General features: G+C 42.2%; 1 protein-coding gene across 1 annotated transcript in view; it reads left to right on the forward strand.

Moving 5' to 3' along the window:
• LOC109841709 (aspartyl protease AED1-like) overlaps positions 12,246–15,060 on the forward strand; it is a 3,533-nt gene continuing 718 nt past the window's right edge. Inside the window, exons 1-3 of the mRNA XM_020410656.1 lie at positions 12,246–12,467; positions 14,324–14,544; positions 14,631–15,056. Of these exons, the coding sequence (XP_020266245.1) occupies positions 12,308–12,467; positions 14,324–14,544; positions 14,631–15,056 (807 nt within the window). The 5' untranslated portion in view covers positions 12,246–12,307. The remainder of the gene's footprint in view (positions 12,468–14,323; positions 14,545–14,630; positions 15,057–15,060) is intronic.

The following is a 15,060-nucleotide window of genomic DNA, read 5'->3' on the forward strand; positions in this document are numbered from 1 at the left end:
CAGGAGGGATGCTTAGAGAAACAAGTTGGGTACACCCATGCATAAAAAGTTCCTTTCCTATCCTTGGATCCCTCAACACCGCTTCAATTGCTACGTTTATCTCGTTAAAAATATAAGTCCCCAAGTAGTATTTTTTACTTGTTCAATACTGTTAATAAATTTGAACGTGTTTCTTGATATGCCAAGAGCAATGCTAGGGCACCAGATCATGATCAAAATGATATAGGATCTACAATACGACAAAGTCCTTTACATCTTTTCTCGGCTTATGCTATGTTCAAATGTGATTGTTTCGATCTCGGCATAGGCCAACAAAATCCCTCTCACTTGTTAGTCATATATGGTTCATAACCCATTCAAATTTGAACGTGCACTTAATTTCTTCTCTAATTTTTCAATCTGTGAAGACAAATTTCTTTTTCTTCTACTCCCACTATCTCAAAACATGCTCAAAAGTAGGAAGATCAAGACTTGGGGGGGCAAAATGAATGTAGTGTCAGAAGACACAATCTTTATAGGTATCCCAATGTCTTTTATCCATAAGTTTGACCTAAGAATGCGTGAAATCATAGTATGCAGTAAAGCTTGATGTAGGGAGAAAGATTGATACTATCAAAAAAGAAAAACAAGAAGACATAATTAGTTTGTAAATAATTTATAATCTTAGCAACTAAGTTGTAAACTTAAGAACTAAACTATAACATTAACAATGAATCCATAAACTTAACAATCAATCCATAATCTCAACAACCAATCGATAAACTTAACAACCAATGGATGACATTAACAACTAATCTTTACAACTTAATAGTAACTGTTTGTGTTAAAAGTTGCCTTTTCCATTGCTTTCAAACCTGTTACACCATTTATCGACTACAAGTTCAAACTGAAAGAAAAGTTGATCTTTTTATAAGATCTTCTTACAATGAAAAATAAAGATTACAACTTTATCAAACAAAATACAGCAGTAGTTTATCTTCCGCTGCTTTGCGTGGGATCTTTGCCTGTGCCGGGGATGCGTTAGTCCGTGGACCACCACAGATCAAACCCGATCGACAGTATAATTACGCTCTTGTTTCACAAAGGAAACAATTACGGAAGCGACAATCACGACCAAGCGAGATTGTGGCTCTTCTCGAGATTAAAACCAAGTTTAATCCGGAGGAAAGAAGGGAAAAGAATCACAAACCTTTCGAAGGGCTTTCTTTATGAAAGTGTTCTCCAAGATCTGATGATTCTCCTCTGAAATTCGTGGTTAGCCGGACAATTTGACAGCACCTCGCCTTCTCAATCTCAGATTCCAGCCCCTCTTGAAAGAAGACCCTTGGCTTCTATTTATAGGCCTTTGGAGATATCCTTTTGAAAAAGAATTGATGTTTAAACGTTCTCTGCAGTTTATAACTGTTTAAACGCGTCCAGGGATAACCTCAAAACAGTTGGAGAGGTTCTGGGACGAAAGAATCCTTAAAAATAATTGAAATCCGTGTTTGGGTAGGTTTTGTACTCAATAAGAGTCCTGATGGCTCGGGACTGTGCGAGTCGCCATTTGGTGGCTCGCTCGGCTACCTGTCGGCCACCATTTGGTGGCTCGGCTACCTGTCGGCCACCATTTGGTGGCTCGGCTACCTGTCGGCCACCATTTGGTGGCTCGGCTACCTGTCGGCCACCATTTGGTGGCTCGGCTACCTGTCGGCCACCATTTGGTGGCTCGGCTACCTGTCGGCCACCATTTGGTGGCTCGGCTACCTGTCGGCCACCATTTGGTGGCTCGGCTACCTGTCGGCCACCATTTGCTGGCTAGGCTACCTGTCGGCCACCATTTGCTGGCTAGGCTACCTGTCGGCCACCATTTGCTGTTTTGGTGGCCGATGAGCGTGCGGGCCATGTCATTAATAGTTCATTGATTCGCTAGTCGGTGTTAGATAATCCTCTTTGACTTAGATAATAGCATTCATCACTTTCTCTCTGTCTCGAGCTGTGTGTGGATACCTATAGGCATTTTTAGACACCTACAGATACCCCCTCCAAAGTATTTCAGACTTATTCTTTTATAGAGGAGTCTGTGATACTTTGGATATGATAGGCCCCCACCTTCTGTTGGTGTCAAAGGACCTGTAGCTAGCTTCAATTCTTGACTTCTTCGATTTTTAGTCTATTTGGATGAATAGCTGAAGTTCTTCCGGCGCTGCGTTTATCGTCTGGCCATCGTCAAAATTTTGAATCGAACTTGGTAAGTTTGGTTTTGGCTCGAGTCATTGAGTTGACTTTGAACTGATTATCTTTGTCGCAACGCGTTGACCGGCGTTGACCTAGGACTACGCGTTGATCGGTGTTAGCCTTAGGGTTTTGTATCGATCGGCGTTGACTTTCATCGAAACGTGTTGACCGGCGTTAACACAGTTTATACTCGTACGTTTGCTGGAGTCTACACAGTTTAAGCTCTTAAGGCGTTGGAGCGTGGCGGTCCCAAATTCTAGGCTGCAGGACCAACTATTAAAGTTGTTTCGTCTGCAGATATGGGTCTTATCCCGAAGTCGTTGCATGCTCAAGTCACAAGACCATTTAATGAAGTTGATGCGTCAGTGAATTTCGCATATATAGGATTTTTGGCAAACCCTCAACTATCAATGGGTTTGACGAGCCTTTACCGACTACCGTTTGAGTCGGGCTAGCACGCGGATTGTTTAAGTCCGTCCCGCATGTGACGTTATGCTAAAAGAGTTAACTCTTTTAGTGCTACGATATCGAATACGTAGACTTCGTCTTCCTCACGGGAATAGACTACCAGGCAACGTGTGTTAGACGTAGACTTAGGATTTTTGGCAAATTCTCAGTCATCAACGGATTTGATGTGCCTTCACCGACTACCGTTTGAGTCGGGCTAGCAAGCGGATTATTTACATCCGTTCCTTCCGAATGTGACGTTGTGCTAAAGGAATAAACTCCCTTAGACTTGATGCTATGACTTCGAATACGTAGACTTCGCCATTGTTACGGGAACAGGCTACCCGGCAACGTGTGTTAGGCGCTGACTTATCCTTACTTAGGATTCAGGATAAAAGTCCCCAGACTCGGATTCTGGTGTCTTCTTCAATCGGTAAAAGACTAAACCGGCAACGCGTGTTAGGCGTTGGCTTATCCCTGCTTAGACTTCGGGATAAAATTCACCATGCGTGTGAGGCACGGATTATGGTGTTATTAATAACAACCTGCCACAATATTGAATATGTGGTCTTTTGTCCTTTTTACGGTCAAAGACTAACCGGCAACGCGTGTTAGGCGTTGACCTATCCCTACTTAGGATTCAGGATAAAATTCCCCATACGTGTGAAGCACAGATTATGGTGTTATTAATAACAACCTGCCATAATGTTGAATATGTGGGCTTTTGTCCTTTTTATGGTTAAGGACTAACCGGCAACGCGTATTAGGCGTTGACTTATCCTTTCTTAGGATTCGGGATAAAATTCCCCAGACTGGAATTCTAGTATCTTTTTCAATCGGTTAAGGACTAAACCGGCAACGCTTGTTAGGCGTTGAATTATCCCTACTTAGGCTTCGGGATAAAATTCCCCATGCATAAAAGGTATGGATTTTTGTTGCTACGATGCTGAATACGTAGACTCGGTCGTTTTTACGGGAATGAATCACCCAGCAACGCGGGTTAAGCACTGACTTATCCCTACTCAGACTTCGGGATAAAATACCCCAGACTGGATTCTGTTGTCTTTTTCAATCGGTGAAAGACTAAACCGGCTTTTGGAGTTGAAGGATGGTGTCTTCTCTTGGGGCAAAGACAAACCCGAAATGAGAGAGGAAGAATTTTATATTCTATCTCCCAACACTGAAGAGGAAGAATTTTATATTTTATCTCTAGTTGGAAAGGAGACTCGAGGTGGGATCTCTACCCCCAGAATCCGGAAAGGTAAAACTAGGAGTGGTATCTCCACTCCGAGAATCAAAAAATTTGGATAATCCTAACTGTCGGAAGGTTTGATTACCGAACTAAAGGTGAATTTCTCATTTATCGAGAGTGAATTGAGGTTTTGGTCCTTACTGTTAGGAAGGTTTGACCAAGTGGGAGTTTGAGGTGATCCTAGCTGTAAGAAGGTTTGATCACTCGATTTGAAAGTGGACCTCTCGTTCATTAGAGGAATCGAGAGGGGATTTTGGTTTTGGCCCTAACTGTAGGAAGGTTTGACCAAGTGGGAGGTTTGAGGCGATTCTGACTATAGGAAGTTTTGATCGCTCAATCTGAAAACGGACCTCTCGTTCGTTGAAGGAATCGAGAGGGGATTTTGGTTGTGGTCCTAACTGTAAGAAGGTTTGACCAGGTAATCAGTGGGAGTATAAGATGACCCTAACTTTTATAGGTTTGATCACTCGATTTGTGGACCTCTCATTCATTGAAGGAATCAAGAGGGGATTTTGATGATGGAATACTGTGAGTCGTCAAACACCAATGGGAATTTTGTGAGGGAAGATTGATCCAACGAGGTGATCAAATCTCGTCTCAGCAAAAGAGTGTTTGGAAATCACAGTGGGGGTTTAGTGTTTATCACCTTTTTGTAATGATAGGGTTATCCCTAAGAATACTACGTGTAGCATTCTTCTGGGAACTTCCCGTTACATGAATCATCCACCTCCAACTTTTCTTACGAAACTGGGTTTATCATTGTATCATCTGCATGATCGGGTTATCCTTAAGAATGCCACGCATGGCACTCTCCAGGAACTTCCCGTGGAAGAAAGGAAATCGTTTAGACTCATATACCTATTAGAGTATCGAGGAGTAGTTTATACTCGTATACTCTTCGGAGTGAAGGGTTCTTATTTTGCTTATCCCAGCGTTATGACGTCGGCTTCAACCAAGGTTTGGATGCTATTTTTGAGAGCGAAGCAATCCTTGGTAGGATGAAGGATCCTCCTGTGGTACGCACAGTATTTTGGTTCCGCAGTGTTGTCAGCTTCCTCCTGATTTACGACAGGTGGTAGCTTGATCTTGTTGTTTTTAAGGAGTGATTCGAAGATGGCTAGAACGTCTTCGTCCTTGAAGGAATACTCTTTTTAGAGTCTTGAACTCGAAGCCTTCTGCTGTCTTCGAGGTTGCTGTTGTGAGGTCTGATTAGCATCAACCGCAGCTGCAGGGGCCTTCCCTTTACCACGGGAGGTGATGTTTGAGTTCGGAGGATTAGTCGTCGGTTGGCTCCTCTCGGCCTTCTTCCTTCGGAGGAAGCGTTCAGCCTGCTCTCCGCGCGTCTTCAAATCTTTCCATGTGTAGGACGGTGCGACTCCCATAACTTCTAACACTTCTAAGGAAAGATTGTTGTGGCATGTTTGGAGGATGAATTCCTTCGTGACCGGATCTCGGCAGTTCATTGCCTTGTTCCGGAAGCGCTTAACAAAGTTCTCAACGAGCTCTCCGTCTTTCTGTTTCTCTTCAAAGAGTGTTCTGACCGATATCTCGGCGTCGTCGTCGAAGAAGTTGTCGAGAAATGAGCTCTCCATGTCATCCCAGCTATTGATACTCCCCGGTTTAAGACGGCGGTACCAATCGAAGGCGGGCCCGCGAAGGGTGTCAACGAATGACCGAACCATCAAGCCTTCATTGCCGGAGATCATACCTAAGTGGGACTTAAAGTAGATCAGATGTTGTGTGGGCGAACCCTTCCCGTCAAACGACGTGAAGTTAATCAGGTTGAACTTCGTCGGGTATGTTATTGAATCCCACTCTCTTGGGTAGGGACATGGAATGCCGGTCCTTTTCACCTCTCGAGCAGACATTAGAGCGTTAATTTTGCTCTCGAGGTCTTTCATCTTAAGGTCTTCGCCTGGATCTTTCTTCTGGCGATTTTGGAGAGGGATATTGGTACCACCCCCAACGTTAAGGATGTCTTCAGTATTTTTATCCTCAAGTGGAACATCGACATTGATATTTTCCTCCACTTCTGAGTTGCTATCTATTTGATTGGTAGTTCGACGACTAGATTCACCGCGTTGATTTGACAACTGTTGGAGTTGTTGGGCATGTAAATCTTTAACCCGTTGCACAGCCATCTCCATTTCGATTTTAAAGTCATCTTTCTGCTTTGCCAAAGCTTCTTGAAGAAGTTGAGTCATCTGTTCAGTAGTGATCATGAATGACTCTCGAGTCTGTCCCGTGCTGGACACAGTGGCATCTGAAGCAATTGCAGAGTTAGCATATGATACTTCATCGTCTGAGGACTGCCCTCTCTGAATTATCCTATAATCTCTAGGCCTGATAGCCCCGGTTTGTAGCTGAGTCAATCGTTGAGATATTTATGGAAAAGGTTCGGGACTGAAGCGTCGCATGGATTTTCCATTGTCTGTCATATTAATTGTGACTTTTGAGAATTCACATTCTTGAACGGCCGACTTTCTTTTATGAAAACGTTTTGACTTGTGTCTTAGCGTTTCTGTAGAAAGTCTTTCAAATACCGAAATCCTCTGCGAGGCGGTCTTGGAGCAGTTACACTCTGATAATACCGCCTTAATAAGTTTGGTATATGGACAAAGAGAATCTATTTCCCGGGTACTTCTCTTTCGAGCTCTATTCGTACCCCCAGCCTGATAGTATAACTAGTCGGTCATATGACCGGAGCAACCTATCGCGTGTTAGCACGACTTTTTAGGTATAATGTTATCGTCTGACCAACACGTTTCCTTCCGGAGATTTGTTGCCTTATTGATGTTCTTAAGAGTCACGTATTTGGAGCTACGCTTTTGGGAGCGTGAACTCTTGACGGGCTCTTGGACTTCAGTTCGTAGTCTAAGGCAGTCAAGAGCAGGGGTTTTCCACCATAGGCGGGCTCAGACTTGTTGCGAGGGTGTGCGCGGCCCCCAGCTCGAGTGGTTACTCGGGGTTCAGTCACCGGACCCAAGCGTTCTTTGATCGGAACTTTACCTCGATCCTTGTGCACAGGACCCAGGCGATCCGTCATCCTCATCTTGGAATGGGACAAGTCCATGCTGTCGTGGGGGCTTGCCGGAGGTGTGTTATTCAGCGGGACAGAAATATGGGCTGCCGGAGATTTAAACGGGACCACGAGAGGTGAACCGGGTGCGAATCGAACTAAACTAGACACGAACCGAACCAAACCGGACCTGAACCGAACCGAACCTTGAACGCGGAACCGAAGCCGGGCCAAAGCCGATGCGCATGAACCACTATATTGGTGGCTGGCTTGGGCCGCGCACCGTTTGGTGGCTCGGCTTGGGTCGAGACACCATTTGGTGGCTCGGTTTTGGCCGAGCCACCAGACGGTGGTTCGCGTATTTCGGCAGCTCCGGACGCTGTTTGACTTTTTGTGGACGCTGTTTCGGACTTTGGTTTCCAGACTTGGCGTGGTTTTGGTGGTTTCTTAATCACCTCTTTTAGCTTCAGTTTCTGCGCGTCTCGCACGAGAATTCGTGCGTGCGCAATCAAGGCACGACGCTTCTGAATGCGCTCCTCGAGGGTTGAGCGGGTCCGTTTGACTTGGATCCACTCATTCGCTGTTGGTTTGGAGGAGAGGCCACTTATTTTCTCCTGGGGCACTTGGTGCCTTCTGCGTTTCAGATCCGTCTCATAGCCAATCCCGTCAATAGGCTCCAAAGCCTTAGCAAATCAGCGCGCAAGTCGTTGGCGCTGCCTTTGGCGTGCCCTCTTCGATAAAGTTGGCGCGGCTACAGTGGTTATCTCCTTGATTGAGGAGGAGTCTAGATCTGTAGATCCGGCTTCGTTGGAGGCTGAAGGGGAGTTGCAAGGTACAACTACCACAGCAACAGGGACTTTGATCTTCCTACGCTTGCGAGGGGCAGAGGATCTGGAGGAGGAGGATGACAGATACTCCTCGAACTTTAGTTGGTCGAATTCGTACTCGACCATTTCTTCAACCGGGATTTGGATCTGTGGTTGCGGCACGATAGCTTCGGCAGCGAAGCTATTGGCTCCCACTGTGGTCGCCAGTTTGTTTGTGTCAAAAGTTGCCTTTTCCATTGCTTTCAAACCTGTTACACCGTTTATCGATTACAAGTTCAAACTGAAAGAAAAGTTGATCTTTTTATAAGATCTTCTTACAATGAAAAATAAAGATTATAACTTTATCAAACAAAACGCAGCAGTAGTTTATCTCCCGCTGCTTTACGTGGGATCTTTGCCTGTGCCGGGGACGCGTTAGTCCATGGACCACTGCAGATCAAACCCGATCGACAGTATAATTATGCTCTTGTTTCACGAAGGAAACAATTGCGGAAGCGACAATCACGACCAAGCGAGATTGTGGCTCTTCTCGAGATTAAAACCAAGTTTAATCCAGAGGAAAGAAGGGAAAAGAATCACAAACCTTTCGAAGGGCTTTCTTTATGAAAGTGTTCGCCAAGATCTGGTGATTCTCCTCTGAAATTCGTGGTTAGCCGGACAATTTGACAGCACTTTGCCTTATCAATCTCAGATCCCAGCCCCTCTTGAAAGAAGACCATTAGCTTCTATTTATAGGCCTTTGGAGATATCCTTTTGAATAAGAATTGATGTTTAAACGTCCTCTGTAGTTTATAACTATTTAAACGCGTCCAGGGATAACCTCAAAACAGTTGGAGAGGTTCTGGGACGAAAGAATCCTTAAAAATCATCGAAATCCGTGTTTGGGGAGGTTTTGTACTCAATAAGAGTCCTGGTGGCTCGGGACTATGCGAGTCACCGTTTGGTGGCTCGGCCACCATTTGGTGGCTCGGCCACCTGTCGGCCACCATTTGGTGCGAGCCATCATTTGGTGGCTCGGCCACCTTTTGGTGGCTCGGCCACCATTTGGTGGCTCGGCTACCTGTCGGCCACCATTTGGTGGCTCGGCTACCTGTCGGCCACCATTTGCTGGCTAGGCTACCTGTCGGCCACCATTTGCTGGCTAGGCTACCTGTCGGCCACCATTTGCTGTTTTGGTGGCCGATGAGCGTGCGGGCCATGTCATCAATAGTTCATTGATTCGCTAGTCGGTGTCAGATAATCCTCTTTGACTTAGATAATAGCGTTCATCACCTTCTCTCCGTCTCGAGCTGTGTGGATACCTATAGGCATTTTTAGACGCATACAGTAACATTTACAACTAATGCATATCCTTAACAACTAATACTTAACTTTAACAACTAACAACTAACATTCACAACTTAATAGTAACCTTCACAACTAATATATGACCTTAACAGCTAATAACTAACACTGACAACTTAACTATAACCTTCACAACTTACACTTAACTTTAACAACTAATGAATATCCTTGACAACTAAAAACTAATCTTCACAACTTAATAGCAATCTTCACAATTAACACATATAGGGGTGCATTCGGTCCTGATACGGCTCGGATATGATACTTATCATATCCATATCTATTTACCCATCTCGGATACAGATGCGAATATGGATATATCTCGGTAAAAAAAGTTTATATATGTACACGCTAAACTTAGATATGGATACGGATATACATGTCTATATATAAGCAGATATGCTTGTAGATGCAAAATGGATATGAGAAAACTAGATACTATTGAAAAAAATATAGTTCATGTGATACAAAATAGTTTATTAATATGTTTATTATATCTAAACAACTAATATTAGACATCTTGATCATTAAAATTAACCTCAAATCCATAATCTAAGGATTAAAACTATCGTATTAGTATGACTACTAGGTATTCATATATTTCGGATACAAATCCAGATATTTTACTATAAAACTATATCTGTAATCATATCCTATCTGTTATAGATTTAAGTAACCATATCAATATCTTAACAGATATGGTTACAGATATTTTTTCGAACACATATATGGTTTAGCACCTCTAAACACATATCCTTCGGAATTAAAGAAGTATCTTGATAACAAACGACTATCCAAGACAACACGCAACGTCATAAACAACTAAATTATGTGATAAATCCACTTCTTTTTTGTTGACATATTGATGCCTTTCAAATCGCTCCTATTTATTTCTTTCTTTAGATCTAGGAGAGCTTTCACGGCGTGGTCCGTTCTGCCCTCAAGCTAACCCTTATCTTCATCCGTACAGTGAAAACTAGGCTTGTGGGAGGGGATGATTAACTGCGAGCTCCTCTAGAGCATCTACTATTGTTTCTCAAGCATCAGCTGACTCCGTGCACAAGTGTATTCTTGTGATTTCATACTATGAGTCGTCGTTGTCTTCGAAGTCTCCCACATTGGAGAGTACCTTGGGCTGTGACTCGCCTGCCATGCTTTGAAGTAATGGAAGTGTGAAGGAAGGCAAAATGAGAACAAGAGAGCTTAGATTTGGGGATGACAATTTCGCTCTTAGAGAGATAAGAGAGATGGAGACAGTTAACTAGGAGAGAGAAGTGAATGAATCAAAGGGTAGTTTCGGGATTTTTTTAATTAAAACGTTCAGTCAGGTGGGAACAAGATAAGGGTTTAAACAAATATAGCATTTGCTTTAACAGGTTTTTGGAGTTTTGAAAAAAAATTACGGATATATATATATATATATATATATATACTATGTATATATATATATATAATATAATATATATGATATATATATATATATGCAGATTAATGGCTATCCTTTGTCATAGGCAGGGATTTCCTCCTTGACGCTTTAAAATCACATGATTATCGCATATTATGGATGATTCCGCCGTCCGCTTGGAACGGTTGATCTATATATTCTAAAACCCAACACACCAAGTTTTTTGGGGTGAATCCACGTCGTCGTTTGACCCTTCACGAGCCATGTGAAAAAGTCTATTTCATTCAAACCAGTTTAAAATTGGGATACGCAGTGGATTGAAGTGTTCAAATCGATGACGCGCCGTTCACCCAACTTGGCGTTGTGTTGGGGTTTTAGAATGCTAGATCAAGTTTTTAACGGAACGGTATCATCCACAATTGTCGCCAATCATGTGATTTTAAAGGCATCAAGGAGGAAATCCTCCTCCTATACCAAGATACCCATTAATCTCTTCTCTCTCGTATATATATATACTATATATAATATATATATTATTATATATATATACTATGATATTATATATACTATATAATCATAATATAAATTTATATTTATTTGAGCTAGAAGTTTTTTTTTTGTATCCTTGTTAGTGCCACCAATTTGCTCTGGCAACAGTAACTATCAACACGCGTGACATGTCTGCAATAACGCTTTAGTGGACTCCATTATGCTGCCACGCACCAATCACGGCCCGGTTGGCGGGTTTACCTATTTCGGCTATTTGTCCATCCACACAAAACGTTTTAAAAGAGAAACTTAGCCTATAGAGGGGTACTCTATATAAACAAAAATGATACAGGCACACCTTATGCCACACCCTCAGCCATACTCCCCTCTCTCTGCTACAGTAACCGGGCCCACATGAGATTTATAAAAATAAATCTCATGTGGGCCCGGTTACTGTAGCAGAAAGAGGGGAGTGTGGCTGAGGGTGTGGCACAAGGTGTGCATGTAGTGCCACTCCTATAGAAAATCATATAAGTGTAAAGAAGAATATAATACATAGTTCAGTACATATTTTAGAGACTGAATTTGAGAAAACTCCCCTTAACTTAGATGATTATCAAATAACCCCTAAAACTTTCAAAATATCAAAAAAGAAAAAAAACCTTAAGTTAAGGGGTTGTCAGAAAACTCACTTTAACTTTTAAACTATTTCCAAGAAACTCCCCTAAAAACGTGAACTACAATATTTTCACTAGAAACAATATTCCTTTAGATAATTTTATCCATCCATGTGAAAATTGCACTTAACCCTGCTAGGGGGTTTTATAAAAAAAATCTTAAAGTTGAAGGGTTTTTTACAACCCTGATCTTAATTAATGTTTCTGATATTTTGAAAGTTAATGGGATTATCTACTTAAGGAGGGTTTTCTGAAATTCAACCTATTCTAAAACTAGTCATTATACTGTTATCTTAATCTTATCTTACAGATACTTTAAAAGATTGCATTGATATTTACTGAGTTTATATATATATTTGTATACCATCTGCAAAATGTACTTTCTCCTATATCATTTTCTATAGAGGCCTACGCGTAGGATTTCCGATTTCCTTTACACCTTTTAGAGAGACTGAGAGAGAGAGGAGGGATTCTTTCACGAGGGAATCACGAGCAGTTCTATCTTATAACAAAACTAATAAATAACAATCGCCACTTGTGATGGAAAAAACTATCGCCACTTGTGATGGAAAAAACTATTTAAAGGCCACAATTGGGCCGTTCATCTCTTATCACCCTCTCCTCTGTCTAATGGCTTCCCTTTCCTCTCTCTTGTATTCTTGTGCCTTGATTCTCCTCCTGAGTTTTATGACTTGTCCTTGTTCACAAGTTGACGGAGTTGGGGAAGCAAACCATCATGTTGTTAATGTTCAATCTTTGTTGCCTGAAGATGTCTGCAGTCCATCCAAAGGTGTGCTAATTCTTTTGTAAACCTGGTGTTTTAAATTTTACGTACTTACCAATTAGTAATCATGTTCTACTTAATGAGCAGTCCTTGTGTGTATTTAAAAACCATTTGTGATTACTAAAAGAAGAGGTGGTAGAAAATTAATCAAAGTTTAGCTATTGTTTGCTTTCATGAGACATTCCTTACTTTCACTTTTTAACTAAAAGGATTGAATATTTAGTACTTTTCATGCTGATTCTTGTATTTTCTTTATCTATGTTTTTTAGAAATAGGGAACCTTCTTTTTTTGTGGCGTAATAACTCTCTATATGATTCTCCAATGTGAGAATGCAAACTTAATTAGGCTAAACAATGCATGATACTTCTTCTAGTTCTGTGATTAGAATATGGTCGAAAGTATGAACTCTTGCAAATTAGGGAAAAGCTTCATATAATTCGGCTTGCCGATCGACTACAAAGGGACCTTATATTGGGGCAGACAGTGAAATTAATTCAAGTTCAAATTGTTTCTGTTTCAAGTGAAAAAGGAAATTGGACCACGTTTGGATCAAGTTTTGTCGAAGATCGATTAATCACACACAAACCTAAATAGACTTTTATATTGAGGCAGACAGTGAAATTTAATCCAAGTCCAAATTGTTTCTGTTTCAAGTAAAAAAGAAATTGGACTACCTTTGGATCTAGTTTTATTGAAGATGAATCATAGGCAAACCTAAATAGACTTTTACTGACTGTCCATAACGAATAGTAAGTATTTGAAACTTTGAATCCCCATGAATTTACAAAATTTCCTTGCTCAAAGGTCCACTGTAAATTGACAGGCAGAAACTTTCTTTCCTCGGCTTTATTCTTCATCCATTTGATGTGAATGCCTAATACTTACATCCCCATGATTATGATACGTCTTTTCAACATCCAAATATTTGAGACATCTTGGTCATTTTTCATTAATTTGCTTGTATACGTCTATTCTCCTCTTGCAGAAAGCTTGAAGGTGTAGATGCAAACTATAAACCTTGCCAAGTAAATGAAATATTCACATAATTAGACAATATATAATCTCAGCGGTACAAGGAACACATAACATCTAATAAAAAAAAGATTTATTTTTGCCACACAAGATCGATAGATACTGAAACCAATCACAGTGGATTAATACCGAAACCTATCATGGTAGACCAGGGGAAAATATACATCAAATCAAAAGCAGCTACAGGCAGATTTTGGCCCAAGCTCCACCAACCGAACATAGTCGAGTAGGTAGAAGACTCTGATGTGCCATGACCATGTGCCTTCAAGCCTATAAAACTTTAGTGAAATTTATCCCAAAAAAAAGGTAATTAATCAATTGACAAATTAAGCATATATAGTTCATTAAATAATTGATTATTAATCAGTACTTTATAACAGTTTGATGCCCAAAAGATTCAATTTCTTCTGTTCAATCGTCTGAGTCTACTCGGTTAGGAGTAAGTCGACATCGGAGAACAGTTTTACTTCGTACCCATTAAAATCACATTCATAAGAGAAAACATCAACAATAAGTGCATAATAATTCTCAAGCGTGCGTCTGTATGAAAACACAGTTGACTATATTCATCCATTATCCATAGATAGACATTCATTTGCCACAAGTTGTCCTGTGAACTTAGACGATGATGAATTGCCCTCTTTGATGAGACAAGGGGGGGAAAAGAGATGCATGGGGGGGAGAAGGTTGTCCAACGAACTCAATACACGCAACAAGGACTAGTGTTCTTCTGAACTCTTGCGCAAGTACTTTAATCCCTTCAAGCATTAGTAGTATTGCGTTAATCCAAATGATTAACAAGTTCTTTACTTACTTAATCCCACCCCAGCAGAATCCGACCCCTCAAAACTCCAAGTCGTCCACCGTCACGGCCCGTGCTCTCCCATGAAGCCCAGACACAAGCCCACCAACGAACAAATCCTCAACCGCGACCAAGCCCGGGTCGACTGGCTCCACCGCAAATCCTCCTCGTCTGCCGCCACCACCTTCGGCCACACGGGCGGAAACCATTCCCCTAGTAACCTCCGACATCCCGCGTCAAAGTGGCGGGTCCCTTGGTACGCCAACTACGTGATCACGTCGGCTTTGGCACCCGTCCGATCACCCAGTCTCCAGTCGTGTTCGGAACGCGGCAGCGACGACGGACCTGGATCCAATGCCAACCTTGCGTCCCGCCTGCCTACCAACAACAGGACCATCTCTTCGACCCCGCCAAATCGTCCACGTACCGCAACATATCGTGCACCTCTCCCTTCTGCTCCGCCCTCGACATCAGCAGCTGCTCCGCCTCCACGTGCCTCTACGCCGTCCAGTACGGAGACAATTCCTACACGGTCGGATTCTTCGCACAGGATACGCTAAAGCTATCTGATGCAGGTTTGATCTCTGACTTCCGTTTTGGGTGTGGTGAGAAGAACAACGGGCTCTACGGCCAGATCGCTGGGATCCTAGGCCTGGGTCGTCAGCCGGTTTCCGTAGTAATGCAGGCGGCGGACAAGTTCGGTGGAGTTTTCTCCTACTGCCTCCCGTCGAGAGCCAGCTCGACCGGATACCTAAAATTCGGAG

This window comes from Asparagus officinalis, chromosome 5 (genome assembly GCF_001876935.1).
Source record: "Asparagus officinalis chromosome 5, Aspof.V1, whole genome shotgun sequence".
NCBI classification, from domain to species: Eukaryota; Viridiplantae; Streptophyta; class Magnoliopsida; order Asparagales; family Asparagaceae; genus Asparagus; species Asparagus officinalis.